Here is a 23,688-nt window from a genome sequence, read left to right as displayed (position 1 = left end):
TTCCAGGAGATTCCATACCTCAGATCCCTATAACTTACCTTCACTCACTTGCGCAGACACACATAATAAAAAATAAAAATTAAAAAGTCTCATGAAAAACTATTTCATTAATAAAAACTTTATATTTATGACTTAAAAACCCAGTATCCCTTTCCTCCCAACACTGCCACACCAATGATCAAATTTCAGCATGTACTTTGAGCTTTGATAGTCAGGTGTTTGTCACTGTTAAAGATGCCTGAAATAAATGTCTTAGAAAAAGCCTGTCCATTGTGGTGGTGCGCATCTTTAATCTTAGTTCTTTAAGGCAGAATCAAGTGGATCTCTGGATTTGAGGGCAGCACGGTCTGTTTAGTGATACCCTGTCTTAGGGGAAAAATACAGAGGATACATTTTGGTTCATCATTTTGGAAGTTTGAGTCCACAGTTGGCTGCCCCATTGCTGTGGGACCTGTAGCATGTCAGCACGCTGTGGGAACAGTGTGTAGGATATAGCTGCTCACCTACTGCAGCCAGAAAATGAAAAAGAGGAAGGACTGCTTGTCTCAGGGTCTTCTTCAGTGGCACACCCTGGTGACCTAACACCTCCTCTGTGCGTGTGGCCAGCAAGTTGGCATAGCAGGTTGGCTTAAATTTGAAATTGGAGGATCTTGCTCTGGATGCACAAGTAAACAGCATCGTCTGCCAGCACAGGGTTAGGTGGCGGCCATGCAGCACAGGCGTGTTACTGACTTGCCCCTGAAAGGAGAGAGGGTACCATCATGTAAATGTATTGGGGTGAGGTGGGACATTGGGGGCATGGCTCGAGAATGTATCTGACACTAGCCGGCCTGGGGAAAGGATGTAACTCCCTCAGCCAGGACCCCAACAGTAGTAGACGCCTCTCACTTCAGTGGTAACGGCCCCACCTACTCTATCATCTGAACCTTGGGGTGTATCAAGGTCCTCAGACAGAGAGCTTCACACTGTCCTTGAGGTCTCAGTGGGTCTTGGCCCACTACTGTCGACTTGGGCTGATTGCTGCCAGCCGTCCACCTGCTCGTTTTGTCTGTACCTGAACTTGCCATTTCCTTCTGTTAGACCTGCTTCTGCCTGATCTCCCTGGAGATGGAACTCTGCAGCTTTCCATTCAACCCTGTCAACAGCTTCTTTCCCATCATCATAGTCACTGTTCTATTGCCATGAAGAGACACAAAGACCAAGGCAACTCTTAGAAGAGAAAGCATTTCATTGGGACTTGCTTAAAGTTTCAGAAGTTTAGTCCAGTATCATCATGGTGGGGAGCACGGTGGCATGCAGGCATGCATGGTTCTAGAGAAGTAGCTGAGAGTTCTACATCCAGAACTGCAGGCAGGAGGAAGAGAGAGAGAGAGAGAGACACTGACTGGGCCTGGCTTGGGCTTTTGAAACCAAAAAGTCCACCCTCAGTGTCACACTTCTTCCAACAAGGCATTGTAAAGTAGTGCCACTCCCTGACGACTAGTATTCAAATATATGAGCCTTTGGGGACCATTCTTCGTCAAACCATCACACCAGTGGTTGGTTTGTGTTTATTTTGTTATCAGTACAATTCTACTTGCATTCCTCTCACTTTAACTGGGTTATAGCCTCCTTAACTTGTATTCTTTCTGTAAAGCGCGTATATGCATATATGTGTGTATATAGAAGTATTTACTATGTTCTTTATGATATGAGAAGTATTAGTAATTGGAATACGAGAGCCGGGTGCAGTGGTGCACACACCTTTATTCCCATCGCTTGGGAGGCAGAGGCAGGCAGGTATCTGTGAGTTCCAGGCCAGCAGGAACAGCCAGGACTACATAGAGAGACCATGTATCAAAAAAAAAGGGGGGGAGGGGTGCAGCTGGAGAGATGGCTCAGAGGTTAAGAGCACTGGCTGTACTTCCAAAGGTCCTGAATTGAATTCCCAGCAACCAGATGGTGGCTCATAACCATCTAAAATGAGATCTGGTGCCCTCTTCTGGCATGCAGGTTTAAATGCAGGCACACTTGCAGGTAAATACTGTATAAATAATAAAGAAAATATTAAAAAAGGAGATTGGAATAAAGGGGCTAAGGAGATGGCTCAGTGGTTAAGTGCTTGATATGCGAGTGTGAGGACAGGAATTCTGATCCCAGGGTAAATGCCAAGTGGGGACTGCAATGGTAATTTTGGCCTCAGAAGGCAGAGCAAGCTGACCAAACAGACCAGCCATATTGGTCCAAGCTGTGGCTTTGATTGAATCTGCTTCCTTGAATCAAAATAATTGATGATGATTTCCAACATCAACTTCAGGGTTCCACATGTACACATGCATACACACAAGAAAAAAAATACTGTAAAGATAGGACCTGCATTTGCCTTGGCCAGATTACCAAGGTAAACAGGATTATCTGGCACATTTTGCCACTGAAACCCTTTAATCTTGTGAATTTAGTGTTAGTTGATAAGTTCTGACACTAGAAAGATACCTGTTTGTGTCTCTGGCATAGTACCCTCACAGCCCTCACTATGTAGTGGAGAGTGTGGCCTTGGCATCTTTACTGCCCTGCCCCTACCTCAGAGTGTTGGGATTACAGGGCTTTGCTACCACAACCATTTTTTTTCCATTTGTAAGCTTTCTGTTTTTCTGTAAATGTTTTTGTATGTATGTCTGATTGCCTTGTTAGAACTTTTAGACCAGCCAGGTGGTGGTGGTGGTGCATATCTTTAATCCCAGCACTGGGGAGGCAAGAGGCAGAGACAGGCAGATCTGTGAGTTTGAGGGTAACCTGGTCTGTGGAGTTCCAGAACAGCCAAGGCTACACAGAGAAACCCTGTTTTGGAAAAACAAACAACAACAAAACCACAAACCCCCAAACTTTTAGTCCTATTCTGTAGTACTAAACCACTATAAAAGTGATTAAAATAGTTTCCCTCTCTCCCTCCATCCTTTTTTGTCTTCCCTCTTTCTCCTTTCTCCCTCTCCTTCCTCTCTTCCCCTCCCTTTTTGTTTTAAAGCTCACACTTTCCTGAAACTTGCTAAGTATTGCTCTGGCTAGTGATGAACTCCTGCTTCAACTTCCTGAGTACGGGGTTTACTGATGTGAAACACCATATTGTTCCGGAGACCTAACTCAGGGCCTCAAGCTAGGCAGGCAGTTTGCCAGCCGAGTACACCCCAGCCTAGTGTGAGATCGCTTTAATGTGCTGCTGGGTTCAATGTGCTAGATCTTTCTTTCTTTCTTTCTTTCTTTCTTTCTTTCTTTCTTTCTTTCTCTCTCTCTCTCTCTCTCTCCTTCCTTCCTTCCTTCTTCTTCCTTCCCTCCCTCCCTCCCTCCCTCCCTCCCTCCCTCCCTCCTTCCTTCCTTCATTCCTTCCTTCTTTCTTTCTTTCTGACAGTTTTCACTATGTAGCCCAGGCTGGCCTCAAATTTAGGATTCTGCCTTCTTCTGAGTGCTAAGATTACAGGCAAGTCACTACTGAAAAGAGAGTGGGGAGGGGGAGTGAGAGATTGAGATTGACCCCAGAGGCTCACGTATGGTAGGTATTTTCAGCCCATATTTATTTACTTAGTTTAAAAAATTATGTGTATATCTGTATGGGTATGTGCACAAATGCAGGTGCCCATGGCATCCAGAAGGTGGCATTGATCTACTCAATCTGTAGTTAGAGGTGTTTGTGGGCCCTGTGACATAGGTGTAGGGAACCTCTGGAAAATTATGTTGTGCTTTTAACCATTGAGCTGTCTCTTCAGTGCCCCTCCCCCAACATTTTTTTTGCTTTACATTCATTTATTTATATATTTATCTCTTTATTTATTTGTTTTTGAGACAGCTTTCTCTGTGTAGCCTTGGTTGTCCTGCTTTGCCAGGCTGGCCTTGAACTAACAGAAATCAGATTGCCTCTGTCTCCTTGAATGCTAGATTAAAGGCTTGTACCACCATGCTCAACTCCCAGGCTCCCAGGTTGTTGTTTTTTTAACCACTTTCTTTTTTTTTTAGTTGTGGCTGTCCTGGAACTCACTATATAGACCAGGCTGGCCTCAAACTGAGATCTACCTGTGCTTGCCTTCCAAGTGCTGGCAAATTCAGGATTTATGTAACTAAATAAGGGTCAGGAGGTTTTTGTAGGATATTTGATCACACTGTGAGCTGAGATACTGGAAAAACCTGTTTCTGGTTGTGGTATGGCTCAGCCCTAGCACACACCTTTAAACCAAAAGCTTTCTGTAAACAGGGTTAAATAAAGTCAACCATAGGTCAAGAGGTAGAACAAGCAACCAATTGATAGGGAGTTAACATAGGAAAAACCATTGAGAGAGAGAGAGAGGAAGTCCAGAGGATGGGGATAGAGAGATGCACAGGAAGCAGAAAGGAGAAGAGACATTCAGTTTGAAGGGTTTTAAAGACAGAGTGGAGAAGGGGCTTTTTCCTTTTGGGATGTCAGCTGAGTAGGAAGGTCAGATGGGTGCTTTCTTTGCCTTTCTGAGCTAGTGGTCTTTCACCCCAGCTCTGCTTCCTGAGTCATTATTGGTAAAATAGAACATTTGAGACTTTGGTTAAGAACAACAGTAGGTTACTTTCTTAGCTAGGTTTATTTTATTTCATCCCACCACCACCATCTTCCTTTCCTAGTTTTATTATTAGAATAATGCTGGCCTTATACACTGAATTAGGAACTTAACCTTTTTCTTCTGTTTTTTCAAGAGTTTGAGCAGGATTGATATTTCCTAAAAACTTGGAAGAACTTACCAAAAAAGATTTTGGAAGTTTTTAATTAGTGATTCAGTTTTTTTTCTTTAATTTTTTTATAGGGTCATTTGGATTTCCAGTGTCTTCTTTTATTTACCTAGGCATGTGCCTGTGTGGGCAGGTCCCTCTGGATCAGAAGACAGCTTGTGGGGTTGGTTCTTTCCACCATGTGGGTTCTTGAATCAAACTTGGGTCCTTAGTTAGGGGCATAGGCACCTTTACGTGTTGAGCCATCTTGCAGGTCCAGATTTTCAGTTTCTGACTTGGTTTCTGTTACGGTTTGAAAGTGGAATGTTCCCCATGGCTTACATACTAATTTGCATACTAGTGACACTATTTGGGAGTCGTGGAATCTTTCTGGGTTAGCTTGGTTTATTAGCTTCTGGCCAGTCTCTCTGTTTTCTGATAGCCAGTACAATGTAGACAGCTTTCTCATGCTTCTGCCACCATTCTTTGCATACCATGAGAGATTCACTGTCACACTATGACCCTAAATAAATAAACAAATAAATTCTCCCCCTCTTAAACTGCTATTCGCTGTTTTGTCACAGCAATGAGAAAAATAACTAATAACTTCAAAATAATTTATATTTCTGGGAATTTGCTCATTTTATCTGGATTATTTAATTTGTTGGTGACAACTGTTTTGATTCTGTAAGATTAATAGCAATGTCTCCATTAATATTTATGATTCTAGTGTGTATACCTCTTTTTCATTTGTTAATTTGGCAAATGTTTGTTAACAATTTTTTTTTCAAGAAACAAAATGTGTTTTTTAATTGTGCATGTGTCTATATGTGAGAATATGGACATGATTTTGGGTGCCCACAGAGGCCAGAGGCATTGGTTCTTCCAAGAGCTGGAGTTGTTTCAGGCTGCTGTGAGCTGCCTGACATGGGTGCTGTGAACTGAACTCAGGTCCTTTGGAAGAGCAGTAGTATATGCTTTTAACTGGGTCATCTCTGGCCCTAAGAAACAACTTTGGGGCCTGGTGATGGAGTTCAGTTGGTAGCATCTTGACCTAGCACTCATAAGGCCCTAGCTTCAACCCCTAGCAATACATAAATCTGTTGTGGTGGCACATACCTGTAAACCCAGCACTGGGGAGCTGGAGGCAGGAATATATCAGAAGTTCAAAGTCATCCTTGACTTAAAGCAAATTGGTAGGGCCAGGTGATTGTTGGCATACTTTAAAAAACCCTTTTATTTACATTTCTTATGTCTTTCTCTCTACTCCACCCCAATCCCGTCTAACACCCCAACACCAGGTAGGAGAGAGAAGGAGTTAGTGGGAGAGGGGTGCAGTTCTCTTAGCTGCTTCCTGCTGGTTAGGATTACCAGGTTCCCTGGAGCCAGTCCAATCCTTGTTTCAGGGGAGCTCCAGCTTCTTACTGTATCAACAACAACCAGAAGAAACGGGGGAACAGCAGCAGCCTTGTTCTTTCTCAGAACTCTTTTACACGCTCTGGGCTCTGGCGTTTATTCTCTCTCCAGAGTCCTCAGATTTAAACTATCTGCGGCTGGCAGGAGGAAAAAAAACCAAAAAACAAACAAACAAACAAACAAACAAACAAACAAAAAACCCAAAAAACCTCATCTTACAACAGTTAAAAGCACTTGCTGCTTGTGGTTTGAAGGAAAGTGGCTCCCATAGCCTCATTTATTTTAATGCTTGGTCCCCAGTTGGTGGAACTGGTTGGTGTTAGGACCAAATGATGATGTGCACAGCAGATTTTATATGAAGGAGGTTTATTAGATGGAGATGCAGAGAGAGAGAAAGAGAGAGAAGGACAGAGAGAGACATGATAGGGGGAAGAGAGGGCAAGAGCCAAGAGAGAAACAAAGTGGCAGGTTGGTCCTTTTAAGGAACAACATAACCACGCCTGCCGGGTGTGGCTACCTGGCCTGCAACACATGATGCCATCAGAGGTTGCTAGGCAACCCAGAAGCAGGCTGCCTAAATACTAACAGTTGGGAAGGTTAGGAGATGTGGTCTTGTTGAAGGAGGTGTGTCCCTGTTCTTGTAGAGAACCTGGGCTTGTTCCCAGCACTTACGGCACCTCACAACTCTCTGACTCCATTTCCAGGGACTCTGATGCCTTCTTCTGACTTACAGGTGCTTCACACAGTGATACAACTACACACGTGCAGGCAAAACATTTTTTAAAAACCTTTTTAAAAAATGATGTGAGAAACTTAAAAAAAAACAAAACAATAAAGCACCCTAGAGAATGCCTGTTCACCCCTCGTTCTTCCATCATACGTAGAGAAGAGGCGCTGTGAGAACACAAGAATCGACTATCTAATCAGAAATCAACCGTAACAGTTCAGTAGCCTGTGCTGGTTCAAACTTCAAGGGTCTGGACTCCGAGTGGTTTGTTTTAGGCATGTGTAAGCACAGCACAATTTGGTAAAAACTGTCCTGGTGATAAGTAACTCAATCCTGCATTCACAACAAAGTGTAATACCCAGATCTCGAATCCCCAAATGACCAACAGGATTTGAATCCGACGCAAAACACATGAGGGACTTTTTAAACAAACTCAGCTGGGTGGCTGCCCTTTACAAAAAGGGGCAAGCGACCCCCAACTCTGGGAGACCAAGGTTTTTAAAGGGACAAAATGTAGGTGGGGAAGTGCAAGTCTTGGCATTATAGGATTGGGTAAGAGGGTCTCTAGGAAACTGACTTTTAAAATGATTGGTCTGTTTTTAGGCGCCAAGACTGCAAATGGTCAGGCCTGGCTGCTGGGGACACTGACCTCCAGTACTGCCCTGTTATGTGCAGGTTAGGCTGTAGCAAGGGGGATGGGAGCTAGCACATTCTATGGATTCCTTAGGGGTTATTTGACTCCAGTCACACCCTAAGGTTTATCTGGGTGGGGTACTGCTGCTGGACCTCTGCTCCGAAAGAACTAGGATCTGGTGATTTTGCCCCAGTTCCAGGAACTAATTCTTAAGTTTTTGAACCTCATTAGCACATACGAACCTCCTTGAGGAACAAAGTAAACTAACCACAGGTTAGAGAGTTCTATAAACCAGGCGCGGTGGCGCTCACCTTCAATCCCAGCACTCGGGAGGCAGAGGCAGGCAGAGCTCTGAGTTCAAGGCCATCCTGGTCTGCAGAGAGAGTCTGGGACAGCCAAGGTGAGACAGAGAAACCCTGTCTCAAGAAACCAACCAACCAGTCAAACAAACAAATAAAAGAGAGGTTCTATAGTTTGAACGGGGGGTGGGGGGATCCAATGCTGGGAAAAGTCTCTGGACACACAGATAGTGCAAACATCACCTGATTCAGCCTGGCCTCAAACTCAGAGATCCACCTGCCTCCTGAGTGCCAGAGCTAAAGGCACTACCCCCTCCACCTCCACGTCCTCTCTTAGCAGCCATTCCTGCTTGACTCAGACCATTTATGCCTGCCTGCTCCTCAACCTTTTTCTCAGCCTCTTTCTCCTGGATTTGTACTTTATGACTTACACTTTCCCATTGCCGTATTTATCAGCTTTCCTTGTAGATCTTTAGATGTCTTCTGAACTCAGGCAGCAAATTGTTAGATTTATGTTTTTCTGAAGAGGACAAGAAGGCCCAGAAGCATTGAGTGGATTCTAGGATGGAAAAGCATTGAGTGGATTCTATCTGTACCAACAAATAATCATTTATTCAGCTCTCACGGAGAAGGGAATGAGGAACCATGGCCTAGAGAGGGTCTGTCTTACCTAGCCAGCTATGGGAAATTGGTGGAGTCCAGTTTCCATGGATATTCTGGCACCTGAGCAAAGGGGTCAACTTATCTCTTTAGTAATATTCTTCGTGGTGAAAAGAATACTAATATTTAATGTTGGGCGCTGCACCACGTAGGTGCACGCTTTAAATCTCAGCACTCTGGAGACTGAAGCAGGTACATGGAACTTCAGGAATTCAAGGCCATCCTAGTCTACACAGGGAATTCTTGGCAGGTCAGTGTTACACAGTGAGAACCTGTCTCAATTAAAGAAAAATAAGAGAAAGAACATTAAGTTAGGAAGGTGGATAAGAACTGGGAGGGGAAAGAATATAACCAAAATGTATTATGTGAAATGTTTTTAAAAAACAATGTGATAACACAAAAATGCCACCATCAGTGGTTTATATTGCATAGTCCAGATTTTTTTTTCTTAATTAGGTATTTTCTCTTAAAATATACAATTTGTCTTTGAAACAAATTTGACAGGGACTGGAAACAAGGTTCAGAATTTAACATGCTAAAGTATTCATAGCTTGTAGGTGATGCTAGGAAATCCCACTGCACAAGTTCTAAACTATTTCTAGGTAATTCAATATAAAGCTTAATATTCACACGTTTAAAAAAAGAGGGTAGCCAGCTCAGAGGCCAACCTTTCCACCTAGACACCGAGAGCACGTAGCAGGAAAGACATGTTTCCCCTTAATGACAGTAATAACACTTTACACCCCAGAGGTAGAGAAGGTCCGTTTCTTACAGAAATTAACATCAGAATTCGGGCCTAGGGAATGACGTCCGAAGGTCTGTTGGCCGGTCAGTGGCCTCAGGACAGGTCTGGCTCCGCAGGTGAGTTCCAGCCTGGGGCAGCGGGCCGGGCTAACGGCTGCTGCTGAGTCCTCTCCCTCGCCCCAGGCGCCGGCCTGCCCTCCGCCGGGAGCTGGGCCCACAGCACCCGACGCCCTAGCGGGGCGGGCGGGGGCGGCCTGCAGGCCCCTCCCCGGCGCCCAGCGGCAGCCGCGCAAGCAGCGGAGGAGGCGGGAGCGCCCAGGCCGCTGCGCTCATGGCGTCGCCGGGGTGAGTGGGGCGCTCCGGTTCCGCGGGGGGCGCCTGTTGGGCAAGGGGCTAGCGCTAACAGAGCCGTGCGTGTCCGCGACCCGGCGCCTGCTCGGCCTCGGCCGGACCCCGGCTGACTCTGTCCCGCCAGGTGCCTGTCCACGACCCGCAGCCTCCCCCGCCGACCTTGGGCGGTCGTGGCCGGGCCAGGGTCTCCCCGCAGGGCCGCTGGAGGGACTAGTCAGGACAGCCTCCAGTCGGGACCAGGGAGCTGGGGAGCCGGATCCTGGAGCGGGGCAGGAGGAAGCTGCGGGAGGGGACTCGGGGTTCCAGGTCCCGGCTGAGGCCCCGGAGAGGCTTAGCAGGCCTGACGTGTGTTTCTGGCGTTTGGACTTGCTTGTGTTGGAAGTTGATGCTAGGGGTTTACTGTCGTTAGGATGTCCCACTACGTCAGGGGAAGGGGGACTCAGCTGGACTGGACCCTTGTCCAGAGTCAGAAAGAGGATCCGGTGTCTAAGGCCCTGCCTGTCTGTGTTGGGTGGGGAGGTGTTAGGCTTCTGTGGGATGGCTACACTTGTTCTGGTATTGCCTCTTTCCTGGTGTTTTCTCTCGCTCTCTCAAATAATGTTCTTTCTTAGGAAATAATAGTGACACATATCGTTTGTGTGTTTTTCTCATTTTCTCAATAGTTTATTACTACATTTGATTAGATTTTTGCTAGTTATGAGATCTAAAATGACATAATTAGACTGTTTTTATGTCACCGATAGGAAAATGGGTCTCAAGGTCATAGCGTTAGTTGGTAAACATCTTTTTGACTGTACTCCATCATTCCGAGGTTGTTAGACCCGGGAGTCCTGGTAGCAATTCAAACTGTGTGTCTTTCCAGTGACAAGGGCTTACAGGTGCAGGAGGACTTTGGGGCAAGCATGTAGATGTTATCCCTCCTACAAAGGCCGTCTCTGCTGTGCTCTGGAGTGATTTGGCTCAGTGCAGTGGTCTGAATGAAGGTGAATGAAGCAATCTGAACTTGATCCAGGCCTGTAGGCGCCAGCCAGATCATGGGCAGTTTCCACCTGCCTAATGCGTTTCTAGGCTGGAGGGCGAGCAGGCACTTCTGGGACCAGGCCTTATTCATTGCCAGCTGAGTATCTAGTACTTTGAGCTCATAAGGAGAACAAACAGTGACCCATCCTGGGAAGGCCAGGCTGATGGACCCAGAAGTTCAAGGTCCCTCTGCATTCTTGCCCTGCCTGTTAGGAAAGTATAAGACAGGGCCTCTTGGAAGCAGCATAAAAGTGTTTGAACCTTTTTGCCTCTACTATTAGGCTTTTAAGAAATCATAGCACATTTTGTGTCTAAGCTTTGTAGACACAGGTCAGAGGAGGACCTACTACTGTATTAATAGTGCTGTAGGCTGGTAATGGCTGACATGATGTTTGTGGTTCTAGTTGTGAGTGACCTAATTAATTTGGGGTGTATAATAATTTATAATTTTCGAAGAGGTGTCCATTAACAAAACTGAGGTCATGAAACTTTTAATATATGTCATTTTAAAGAGGGAACTATGTGCTCACTTTGATACACATGTGCTTATTGACTACAGTTCACATCTCTAGATATTACTCCCACATACCCTCTTTAGTAGGCTTCTCTGACAGCTGAGAGAATGCCGCCTGGGATTCCTCACCTGTCACTCAGCTAGCTGCCTGCTGCCTGTATTATTATTATTATTATTATTATTATTATTATTTTAGCTAGGATCAGGCTAACGTAGCCATGGCTGGCAGGGGCCTCAGACTGACAAAGATGCACCCGCCTCCGACTGTTACCATTAAACCTACTGCGAGAGGTGTTTTAGAGAGCAAATGCAGAGCGGTATATGGCAGAAATGGAAGGAGCTAGTCTGGGGGGGGGTCTTCTAAATCTGATGTTCCTTGCTAAGTGGAGTCTCAGTGATAGGATGTTAGAACTAGGGAGGGAAAAAAAAATCTTAACCTGTTTTGAGGACCTTACAGTTGTGCTAGGCCTGGTGTTGAGGGAGAAAAGGTGTTTGAGAAATGATGCCTAATCCACTGTGGCTTGAACTAAGTGGAATCTAAGTGGAAACTAAGTAGAGAAGGCAGGGACTGTGGACTCTTTGCCTACCACCGAAGGGCATTTCTGGTCAGCGTGATCACCACTCTAGGAGAATCCTTGTAACAGCAGTGTTACAGAGGGAGAGAGGGAGTAGGAGAGCAGACAGGAGACAGCAGACACAGAGCTCCCCCATCTGCTGCCATGACTCCCCCATCTGAACAGGTCTCACTCTATTACAGTCAGCCTGATCAAAAGCACTTGAAGTTCAGTCTCAGCACCATGTAAACTGGGCCTGCTGGCTAATGCTTGGTAGTTCTAGCACTTTGGAAGTAGAGGCAGGAGGATCAGAAGGTCAAGGCCATCCTCTTAGAAGAGGTCAGCTGGGAATACAGGAGAACCTGTCTTAAAAAGAACTTTGGAATGTTAACAATGGTTTTAACAGTGCTTATGTTTGTCTACCACGAAAGGTAGGTAAATCTCTGTCAGTCTTGCTCTCACTCTTCATTTCTTGTCTTCACCCATGTGGATTTCCCACCTGTCTAGATTTTGCTGTCTTGGTAGTTGGAGATTCCTCGGGCTTTAGTCCATCTCTGCTCATCTCAACACATATATTCTGCATTGTCATGTCTATTTCTATGGATTTAACTGTTGATTTACAATTCACAAGTAGGCTTCTAGGAATCTTTGTGTTCCTTGAAATTGTGTTCTGTGTTGGGATGGTGGGTATTGTCCTGGAAGCAAAATCTAGCTCTTGTTGGGTTCAAGACAGAGTATGACCGTGTAGCCCAAGAAGGCCTTGAGTTTCTGTTTCTCCAGCTCAGCCTCTGGGATGCTGGGATTACTGACCTTCGTGAACCCTGCTCTGCTCATCCTGTTCTCAAAAGCAGCCTCACTCTTACCAGTATTACAACCATCCATCCTGAATTTCCTGATTCTTAAACGTTTCTGTTTACAATTATTGTCTGTATGTGTGTTGGGGCAGGAGTGTATTTTTTTCAAGTGGAAGTCAAAGGAAAACTTTAGAGTCAATTCTTTCCTACCACCTTTATTTAAGTTCTGGAATTGAACAAGTTTGCACAGAAACACCCTTTACATTTTCTGTAAGACCACCTGCCTTAATGTCAGTTTCTTGTCGATATCTTGAGAGGGTTTCTTATAAGACACCCAGCAAATGTATGAAACTGTGGATAATGTCAGACTTTTTGAGACAGGGGTCTCGTGTAGATTGGGCTGGCCACAAACTCACTCTGTTCCTGAGTATAACTTTGAAGTCCTGATTCTCCTGCCTCTACCTCCCAAGTTCTAGGATTACAGAAATGCACTACCACACCCAGCTAATACAGCTAACCTTAACAATCTTTCCTTTTTAGGTTTATTTATGTGTGTGAATGTTTTGCCTGTATGTATGTATGTATGTATGTATGTATGTATGTGCATCACATGTGTGTCTGATATTTAAGAAAGTCAGAAGAGAGCTTCAGATCCCCCTGCAACTGGAGTTACAGATGGTTGAGTCACTGTGTGGGTGTTGGAACTTGAATCCAGGTCTTCTGTAAGAGCAATAAATGCTCTTAACTCTTAACACTTGAGACAACTCTCCAGCCCCTAGCAAATTTTTTTGTATGTGTTTTTTTTACTATATACACACTCCTATGTAAAGTTTAATTTGTAAATTACAACTAGTTATAAAAGTAGAACATTACAATATGTAAAATATACTATAATAACAGTTTGTAATTGGGGCCACTAGTAAAGTAAGAGTCACTTGAACACAAGCTGTGATGCTGTGACAGTTGACCTGGTAATCAGATAATCAGAAAGATTCTTAAGTGACTAACAGGTTGGTGACATACATCACGGATACACTAGCAAAGGGATGAATCATGTCCTGGGTGTGACTGGACTGGAGGCAGGAGGCCTTCATGCTGTTGAGAACAGTATGAACTTTGAAACTTAGGAATTATTTATTTTTCAGTTTAGTGTTTCTAGGCTGCGTTGGCCACAAGTAACTAAAACTCTGGAAGGTGAATCTATAGGGTGTGCACGTGTGTGTTGTATTTTATGTAGTCTGTTACATATGAAATTAGATATCTCCTTGTGCCTCATCAGAGTTTGTGTTCATTGCTCTGTTTTGTTTTGTTTTTTGGAGGGACGTTCTGGGGAACAAACCAATGCAAACTAAATAAGTTCTCTGTCTGAAGTATGTCTTTTAAAATTGTTTAAATTATTTTTTAATTTATTACAATTTTTTCACTGTGTATCCCGGCTGTAGCTCTTTCTGTCATTCCCTCCCAATCCCGCCCTCCCTTCCTCTTCTCCCTGCCCCTCCTCCAGGCAACTGATAGGGGATGTCCTCCTCCCCTTCCATCTGACCTCAGGTCTCATCAGGACTGTCTGCGTTGTCCGAAGTACATCTTACTCATGAGAGTGAACTAACTCATCTTCAGCTGTTAGGTTGGGTTGAGATCAACATACATGCTGAGAAGGGAAAATGCCCAGGCTGAGGAAGGAAAAAAAGATATAGCTGTCAGAGGTGCCAAGTTAGAGAGGAGCCATGACTGAGTGGGACTGGGATGGGAAACTTAATGAAGGCAGGAGGGTGATGATCAGGATGAGGGGAAGTCATCGGTAGATAGGAACCTAAGGCTGGTGCCAGGGAAGGAAAGAGCCTAAGTAGGGGTGTCTCCTTCCTCCCTTCTTTCTTCCTCTCTTTCTTTTTCAGTCTTTTCTCTTTGCCTATTTTTGGAAAGTATTTATTTACTTATTTTATGTGTATAAATGTGTGCCTGCATGGGCACTGTGGGGAGGTCAGAAGAGCGTGTTAGATCCTCTGGAACTGGAGTTAAATGGTAGCAAACTGCTATGTGGGTGCTCTTAACCACCGAGCCATCTTTTCAGCTTCCTCTCTCTCCCTTTCTTCTTCCTTCTTTCTCCTCTCCTGCTGTCTTCCCTTTCTTATTCTTACTGTCTTCTAGGCCCTGATCTTACTCACTGATCAGGTAGTTGGTTTTCTATAAGCTCAACTGGAGACTTTGTGCCTGCTATTGCTCACTACCCCCAAGACATCCTCACTGCTCAGAATTCTCAGCAGCTGGAAACAGTTGCATTAACCTTTACTGGACATTAAAAAGTACCTGAGGCTTTATTTTAGTCTTTTGCCCTTCCTATCTAGGAAGATAGGCAACACAGCATCTGTGGGGGTGGAAGGGCTAACCTTTGCTACTGGAGTCTGGTCTGGCCTGAGCGGCCAGATGTTGAGGGCTGGGGGAAGAGGAGAGAGCCTTGACATGCCACACTTGGAGAAAACAGATGATTTATCATGCTGGGGGGAGTCTAACAGGAACACTTTTGTTGCACAGACGCTGCCAGGGTCTCTGCATAAGAGACATGGTTGGTTGTATGTTCAGCACTCAGGCTTCGCAGGGGCTCCGTGAATCTGGGGTCCCGTGTGGACTTGGCGGTCTAGTGAGAGTAGTGTGGGCTGGAGTATTCTCGCTCTGCAGACTAGTTCTTCATCATCAGGCCTGCTGTTGACCTCTCTGTGCCTAGAAACAAACCAGGATTTCTGAGTCAGGGACTTTCCAGTCCAGAGAGTGTTCTTAAATTTAGATCCGGCCCACTTCCAACAAGTGTTTTGTTAGGCCTTGTTCTAGTCTTTTGCCTGTTAATTAATCTTTATAGCAAGCTTTTGCAGTTTCAGCTATTACTTTCCCCTTTCCAAAGATAAGGAATCAGGCCTAATAAAGCTTTAAAGTAAAACTTGATCCAAAATGAATTTGTGTCTGCATGTGCGTGTTGCATGTGTCTGTGGAGGCCCACAGTTGATGAGTACCTCTCTTCAGTTGCTCTTTACCTTTATTTGAGGCAAGGTCTCTCAGTGAACCTGAAATTCATCCATTCATCTAGGCTGGCTGGCCAGTGAGCCTCAGGGATCTGCTTATCTCAGCCCCTCTCATCCCGCCAAAGCCGGAGTTTCAGGCGTGTACCTAATGGACAGACCAAAGAAACAGGCCCACTCAAGTTTATTGGCTAAGTACAGGGACATGGGTGAGGTTTCCTTAGAGGAACATGGGTGATTCCAAAGCAGCTGGGGCACTGAGAGAGCCGCCACAGCAAGGGCGGTGCCCCATGAAGCTGCACCCCTGGAGCTTCCTGCACAGTTTGCATGCAGCTGCACCTACCTCTTCTATCCTTATTTGTTTTGCATATATGTATGCATAATGCGTATGTGTGTGGTGGTTCTGGGGCCATGCCACAGGGTACATGTAGAGGTCAGAGAACAATTTATTTTTATTTTTTAATTTTTTGTATATATGTGTGCATGTGTATATGTGTGTGGTGGTTGTGGGGGACACGCCACAGGGCACATATGGCGGTCAGAGGACAACTTACGGAAGTTGCCTCTCTCCTACTGTATGAGTCCTAGAGGTGGAACCAGGTCATCATGCGTGACAACTAACACCTTTGCCCGCTGAGCCGTCTCAATTGTCCCTTAGACTTACTTAGTATGTGTGATGTGCTATATGTGTTTGTGTGGCATATTCACATGTATGTGGAGACCAGAGGGCCATGTTGGGTGTCTTTTAAATCACTTAGGTTTTTATTTTAACATTTAATCATGTGTATACATGTATGGCACAGCTGTGGGTTTGTGCATGAATGCAGTGCCCAATGAGGCTCGAAAACCAGGGTCCCTGGTTCTAAAGTTAAAGGTAGTTGTGAGCCAGCCCCTGTGCATGGGAACCAAACTCAGGTCTTCTGGAAGAGTACATATGCTTTTAACCTCTGAGGCTGAGGCATTAGTCAGTTTTCGCTGTCTTTTAAGTCAGGGTCTCTATCTAACTGAGCTTGGAGCTCTCTGATTCAGGTAGGCTGCTTAGAGAGCCCGGGGACCTGCCTGTCTCTGCTCCTACAGTGCAGGAGTTGCCGATGTGCGTTCCTGTGCCTCACTTTCGCCTTCAGGTTTGTGTGGCGGGCACTTTAGTGACTGAGTCATCTTGGGGCTGCAGTTTATTATTTTTGTAGCTTGGGGAGGGGCCTGGGCTTTCTGAGCCTTGTGAGTGCCCCTCCCCCCAGGAGGGGAGAAGACAACAGATGAGCTCGCCCTAGCGTAGTTGTTCTTTGCAGAGTAAGGCCCTCCCGTAGGGTGTGTTGGAGCTGGAGCCCCAGTGTGTTGAATGTGAGTTTAGAAATTGAATCCTTATAGGTGTGATTAGCTAAAATGAGGTCTTATACAGGGTTAGGGCGGGCTCTAGATAGTATGACCAGTGTTTTCATAGGAAGTGGAGAAGAATAGGCACAGAGAAAGAAAGCTGTGAAGACTGGGGTGAATGAAGGAGCTATTGAGCCACATGCTCAGGGTACTACTGCTGTGTGATAGGCTTTTCCTGGAGAGAAGCAACGCACACATCTGTTCATCCCAGATCACGGAGCCTGTGACAGACCAAGTACCGATGCCATGGGGGAGGGGTTACTAATAGGAGCAGAAATGACTCAAGACAGCTGCATCACCAAAGCCCATCCAAGCACGAGTGAGAGCTCAGAGAGCTGGAAAGCCAGCAGGTGTTTGAGATTCTTCCCGGTTGGGCTTGTCCCAGAATCCCCTGTGCAGCTTGCCTCCTCCAGGAGTGGCTCTCAGCAGTCTTCTGTTCACTGTTAGGACGGAGGAGCCAAGTGAATCCACTCCGTTTCAGGGGCGTCTTGAGCTCTTTTGAGTTGTTTACTTTCTGACTTAAGGGAACTTTTCTGAAAGATGGGTTTATCATTCTAACTGGCCCCAGATTAGCCTCCTTTCATTTTCCTTTTACAACCTATGTCTTAAGCAGTTTCCCTCTAAGATGGAAGATTTAAATCTGGGAGGGAAACTGCTCCACAACTACAGAGATGCCTGACAATATGTTTGTTTATTCTCACCTTTCCGGAGGCTTTCGAATCCCAAAGTTCTGATGGCTGCTGACAGCCATCTTTTTTCTTGAATTGCTCCTGTGTCATTGCAGCATTGCTCCTGTGTTACTGCAGTCTCCACCTATTGACATGTGCTGTCCTTCATGTGTGTCCACTTCCCTCCTTCATAAGGAGACTTCTCACTGTATCAAGGGCCCATTCTGCCCCATCATGACTTTATTTGTCTTTTGTTTTCTCCAGTCAAAAATCCTTCTCTGTAGCTCAAGCTGTACTTGAACTCACTAGGTGGTTCAGATTAGCATCAAATTTAGCCTCCTGCCTCAACATCCCAAGAGCTTGGATTACAGGCATGAACCACCTTACCTGGCTGTGACCTCACCTTAATTTAGCTAATTAGACCTGCAAGGATCCTATTTCCAAGTAGGATCACACACAGTTCAACCCACAACATATCCAGAGGGTTTTAAAACATTTATGTCTCATAAAGTGAGGCTTTGGGGACAGAGCAAATTTCTTGGTATATTGTTTTGGTTTAGGATAAGAGTGCCCAGTTAGCACCAAGAAGAGGAACCTTGGACTTTAGTGACAATTTATGAAAATGTAGGGCGTAGGGGAAGGGAACTTTAAAAATAGAGGTTTTCTTTATTATCCAAAGCAGTTAGTGACCCACTAATGACTACAGTTGGTGAGTGGTTCACCTGTGCTTGCTGTGAGCTGCACTCCTTTGTGCTTGTTCTTGGAACTCGGCTGGGGTCCTGGCTTCCAGACAGAGAACAGGGTTCTGTTTCTCTCAGGGTCAGCTAGAGCAACTTAGGGTGAGGCCTCAGTGCACTAAACCGGGATGAGGAAAAGGTTTTCCACAGAGTGTTAGTTTAGCTCTTTTAGCATGTGGCCAAGGAAGCTTGGGCATTCCAAACCCTGCTACAGATACCAAAGTGCTACAGCTCTTGGTCAAGCTGCTGTGCTGAGCATGACAGAGGTGTGGGTCAAGGCCCGGACCTGGCCAGCTTGCAGCCAAGACTCAGGCCTGGTGAGGCCCAAACCCAGTGGGCTGGAGGGCAGGCCCAGTGAGATGTGACCTGGCGGGGGATGAATGATGAATCTCAGACGGTCTTAAAGTGAGAAAGCTCAAACCTGTGTGGATACCTTTATTCATGTGAAATCAAGGGCAATATAAACCCTTGGCAGAGGGAGGGCTTCCGAGAGTGAGTATGTTTGATTCGCTGGGGTCAGGGAGTTAGGGATACTTAAATGGTCCTATCACAAGAAGGAAAATTCAGGACTTAATTATCCTATGGAGGGGGTCGGGATCTCCAAGTACAATTGAAGGTCACTGCTGGACTGATCCTTAGCAGGGTGGGGCATTTCTAGAAATTCCTAGATGCTTGTTAGAGCACTTTCCTTATCAGAAGGGTCTGGCTTGTAAACTGCTCTGAGGGCTATGTGACCTCCTTACCAAGACCCGGAATCTCCCAGATCAGTGGAGACTTAAGAACCCTGCTAAGAAAAAGGAGTCTATTGATACAGGCCGTTTTTGAATGATTGGCTACCTGGAGATGACCGACTTCAACTTCACCCACCAGGGTCCCACTTTTGCTCAATTCTTATCAATTCTCAGCACTGCAAAAAAAGAAAAAAAAAAAAAAAGAAGCAAAAAGCTGAAAACCTTTGCAAAATCATCAAAAATAAAGAGAATGTGTTAGAAAGAAACCAGCTCATGTTTGGGTCCCAGGCGTGTTTGGTGATGAGGGCGGATCTCCACACCTGTCTGAGCCCTGCTTTCCACCTTGTCTATGGATTTGGGGGCTGCATGTGTTGCTGTAAGCTATCACAAACTTGGAGGCATCAATCCCAGCTGCTGACTTTCTCACAGACTGTGAGATAGCAGATTGGGTTCTAGAGATTTGGTTTCTGCTAAGGGCCTTTTCTGTCTGCAGGGCGAGAGTGGCCCACTCGTAGATATCAACAGTCCCATCGCACGAGCACCTCACTTTGTAGCCTTAACTTATGTAAAGATCTCAAGTCCAAATGTAGTCACATGGGTGAGTACTTCAACATAAGAATTTTGAGTGACACACTCAGTGTGTTAGAAGGCATTATATGTTTAGTGAAACTGTAGATTAGAAGGCAGTAGCCATAAGCCTGGCTGTGCTTCCAGTTAAAGCTGCTATTTCAGGAGCAGTGATGGACCTACAAGCTTTGCTTTGCACATCTCAGTTGCCGTGATTTACAAGCAAGAATGTGCCAACACACACACACACACACACACATACACTTTTCTATAAGCATGATTGCTAGGCCATCCTTTGACTGGTACTTGCTTACTGTTTCTTTGTGTGGGATAGAAAGGGGTGACATCAAATTTCTGTCTTGAGTACTACCCAGAACATATGTCATAGGGATGAGTGTCCAGCCTGGGAACACGCCTGGACCAATGTCCTGAGCTGTAGAAGCCTGTTGTCTGGCTTATCCTGCCTGGGATCCTCTGGCAGTGTTCTTGACCTCTGAGCCAGGCTTCTGTGAGTTATACCGCCAGCTAGACTCTCCTGTTAGCTCAGCGCCTCTTTTGTAATTTAATAATCTCATTCTGGAGGGCTTTTCTAATCACCTTCCAAAACCCCATCTCCAAATACCATTACATTAGTTTTAGGCTTTCAGCATAGTGAACTTTGAGATACCAAGTACATTCTGTCTGTTGGCGAGAGTAAGTTGCTTCCCGGTGCTTTCCCGTGAAGCCCTTCACTGTTTCCTAAGAAATTAGATATTGTTATATAACCATAGCATAGTAACATTTATTGGGCCCACATTTCATTTTTATTTCACCTCCTAATTTCTTCTCCAGGCTATAATCTAGGATTAGCTGTTGTGCTTGGTTTTTCTGGAGTGTCCCTTTGTCTTAGAACATGCACTTTTGAGGTATTCTATTTCTCACCCTCTGGTATAATGTCATTTGTTTTCAGTTTGTTATGATTGCCCAGTTTGCCTTCTTGAGCAAAACACTGCAGAGAGAGGGCAGGCACTACGGTCTGACTTCATTATGAAGATTAGTTGGGATCAGCTCCGGAGGTGGAGGTGTCAGGCTGAGCTCTGTTAATTGCTGTTGGGTTTTCCTCCCTGGCACTTGCTCCTCATTAGCACTTGTTGACCTCTTACTTTTACTTGACTCTACAGTTGAAAGGTGGTATTCTTTTTTGTTTGTTTTTGAAATAGGGTTTCTCTGTGCAGTTCCGGGTGTCCTAGAATTCACTGTATAGACCAGGCTAGCCTGGGACTCTGCCTGCCTCTGCCTCTAAATTCTGGGATTTAAGGTATGAGCCATCATGCCTGGCTTGATGGCACTGTTAATGTTGCAAACCTGCGCTTGTATTATTCTGTTGTGTGCAGGAATGCTTGAGCTATATCTTGCCTATAGGACAAATTACTTTTTTTTTTTTCTTATTTGTTGTTGTTAGTTTTGAGACAGGGTCTCACTATGCAGCCCTGGGTGAACTTACAGTGATCTGTCTGCTGTTGCTTTCTGAGTGCTGGGATTGAAGGCCTGTGCCACCACTCCTGGATTGTTGTCCTTTAAAGATTTATTTATGCATATCAGTGTTTTGCCTGCATGTGTGTATTATGGGCACTGTGTATGTCTATGTCAGAAGAGCACCCCTAGAATCATAGCCGTGGATAGTTGTGTAACCACGTGGGTGCTTGGAATAGAACCCAGGTCCTCTGCAGGAGAGCTCTAACCACGGAGCCATCTCTCCAGCCCTCAGTGCTGTTTAATTACCATGTTTCATTTTTATTCCTGCTCCTGTTGTCCCAGCTTTGGCTAGTAGGATTCCCTTGAGCTGCTGCATGAGTCCAGAGACATCCCCAAGACTTTGCAGAGAGCTTCCTTACTGTCTAAACCTAGATGCTCAAGTCTCTCCTCTCCCTCTCAGTTCTGGTGTTAGCCAACATCTCCAAGGAGTCCTTAGCTCTCTAACATGGAATGACATTAAAGGTATGAGTGTTCACATCGCTTATTGCGCTCTTTGCTTGCTGGCTTGTTCAGCAAACACAGGAAATGGACATGTGTATACAGATGTACATAGGCATAGGCATGTGCATACACACGAGTGTGAATGCAGAGGCCACGGTTTACCCCAGCGCCCCTGCAAGTTTTCTAAATTCTCACTACTTCTGTGTTTGTCTTCCAGTCAGAACCCTTACCCTCATATTTGCTTGCTCTCTTTTTAAAATAAAAGTGTGTGTGGGAGTGCATGCGTGTATGCGCTTGTGTTTGTGTGCACACACGTTTGTGTGTGTACTCTCATGCCACAGTGCTCTTGTGAAGGTCAAAGGACAGCTTTTCAGGAGTTGTCTTGCTCCTTCCACCTTGCTTTTGAGATGGGCTCCCCCCTGTGCTGTTGCTGTCCTGTGCTGTTGCTGTCCTGTAGACTGGCTGGCCCGTTCTCCCATCTCTGCCTGATACCTCCTGCCTTGCCAGAGGAATTCTGGTGTAGAATGCTGTGCATCTGGCTTTTTACATGGCTTGCCAGGATGGAACTCAAATGTCAGGTTTGTGTGGCAAGTGCTTTTACCAGCTGAACCATCTCTCTGGCCCATGTTTGTTATTTCTATGACACACCTAAAATAATTTAAAATTTTTATTTTAGTTTTGGATCCAGGGTCTAGCTTTGGGCTTGGAACTTGTAATTTTCCTGCCTCCACTTCTGTGGTGTTGGGCTGGGGTGGTTATAGGTTAGTAGTGGGGCATTTAACATGTAGGAGCTCCTGGGTTTGTACCTCAGCGGCGCACACACACAGTGAAAACAAACACAAGAGTACCCTTTCCTGCTTGCACTATTGGTTTTATACAGGGACTTGCTGTGTGGACCAGACTGGCCTTGAAATTGAGATGCTCCTGCCTCAGCCTCTTGAGTGCTGGGGTTACAGGTGTGTGCTACCGAACACAGGTGTTCTGTGTTCCCTAGCTTTCGGTGAACATACTTCTAGACCTCTCTCTAAACGTGCATAATTTATCACGTTTATATTACACCATTTTGTAACTCACCCCCTACTAATTCAGGTACTGTTAGTGTCTTCCCATAGTAGTTCACAGTTGCTCTGCTCACAAAAAGAAGCCCATGGACTATTTTATGCTGCTTGTAGAACAGGACTGTCATTCACTGGACTTTGATTTTAAAAGATCTAGAGTTTTTGCTGTTGAATGTAAAGCTCACATCAACATCTTTGTAACTAAATGTTCATTTTTTCCTTAGGATAGAAGTGGAATTACTGGTCAAAGGGTATGTATATTTTTTATGTCTTTGTGATTGTCCAGCAGTTATATGGAATGGTGGTGTTTCCAGGCTTGTATGTCTCCATGGGACTGTACATTGGAGCCATACAGGGCACTTCAAATGCAGAGGTGCTCAGGGTCAGCTCCCAAAGGACCTGACTTCATGGCTGGATCTAGGATGTACTCAGAGTTTGTAGTTTTTAAAGACTTTATTCTTGTAAATATATGTGTACGTGTGGGTGCTGGGGACTGAGTTCAGGTCCTGTGGGTTCTGGGGACTGAGTTCATATACTGAGAGCATATACTAAGTACATATACTGAGAGCAGTATATGTTCCTTACCTCTGAGTCATTTCCACAGCCTGAGTTTATACTTTTTAAGAGCTCTGCAAGAGATTTTATTTACAGCCAGTTTGATTATAAAAGCAGTAGTAAATTATTATAATGATAATTTTCTTCTGAAAAATTTTCAGCCATTCAGATCTAGCAGAGGTGGTCCCAGAAGTAAAACCTTCAGACAGCCAAACATCCGTGGCGATTGCAGGTAAAAATAGACCTGGACAAACAAACAAAACCCCCAATTTATATGTATGTGTATTTTGCCTGCATGTATGTCAGTGCCCACAGAGGCCAGAGGGGGGCACTGGGCCTCTTGGAACTAGGGTTATGGATGGCTATGGGCCACCATGTAGTGTTAAGAATTGAACCTAGGTTCTCTCTGCAAGAGCATCAAGTGCTCTTAACCTCTGAGCCATCTCTCCAGCCCCCATACCTGGCTCTTATTTCCTTCTGTAGTTGTTTTTTTCTCTTCACACTCATATTTTGAATTCTTAGGGAGATTTTTTTTTTCTAGTATCTTATTTTAACCCTGAGGGAGATTTTTAATTACTGGACATTGTGGTTTGATTCATGAATTTTTTTTGTGCTTCTGC

General features: G+C 45.1%; 1 protein-coding gene and 1 long non-coding RNA gene across 5 annotated transcripts in view; one reads left to right on the top strand and one right to left on the bottom strand.

The window, feature by feature from the left end:
• Positions 1–23,688, top strand: part of Urgcp (upregulator of cell proliferation) — a 38,572-nt gene that overhangs the window by 6,862 nt on the left and 8,022 nt on the right. The window contains exons 1-4 of one of the 4 annotated variants that reach the window (XM_060365609.1): positions 9,475–9,526; positions 21,415–21,476; positions 22,738–22,764; positions 23,230–23,300. Coding sequence is in view for 1 of the 4 variants with exons in the window: in XM_021632690.2 (XP_021488365.1) it covers positions 9,513–9,526; positions 22,738–22,764; positions 23,230–23,300 (112 nt within the window). In the remaining 3 variants the exon portion in view is untranslated. Of the gene's footprint in view, positions 1–9,396; positions 9,527–21,414; positions 21,477–22,737; positions 22,765–23,229; positions 23,301–23,688 lie in introns of those variants that run through there. The other 3 variants (XM_021632690.2, XM_021632692.2, XM_021632691.2) reach the window with 3 other exon arrangements.
• LOC132646812 (uncharacterized) lies at positions 198–9,346 on the bottom strand. The gene is made up of 3 exons (XR_009585115.1): positions 9,210–9,346; positions 8,448–8,709; positions 198–738 (listed from the first exon to the last, which is right to left on the bottom strand). It is a non-coding gene; the product is annotated as an uncharacterized LOC132646812 (long non-coding RNA).

The sequence above is a fragment of the Meriones unguiculatus genome, chromosome 12, assembly GCF_030254825.1.
Source record: "Meriones unguiculatus strain TT.TT164.6M chromosome 12, Bangor_MerUng_6.1, whole genome shotgun sequence".
NCBI classification, from domain to species: domain Eukaryota; kingdom Metazoa; phylum Chordata; class Mammalia; order Rodentia; family Muridae; genus Meriones; species Meriones unguiculatus.
Note: the sequence above shows the minus strand (reverse complement) of the source record. Positions and strands in the feature narration are given on the sequence as shown.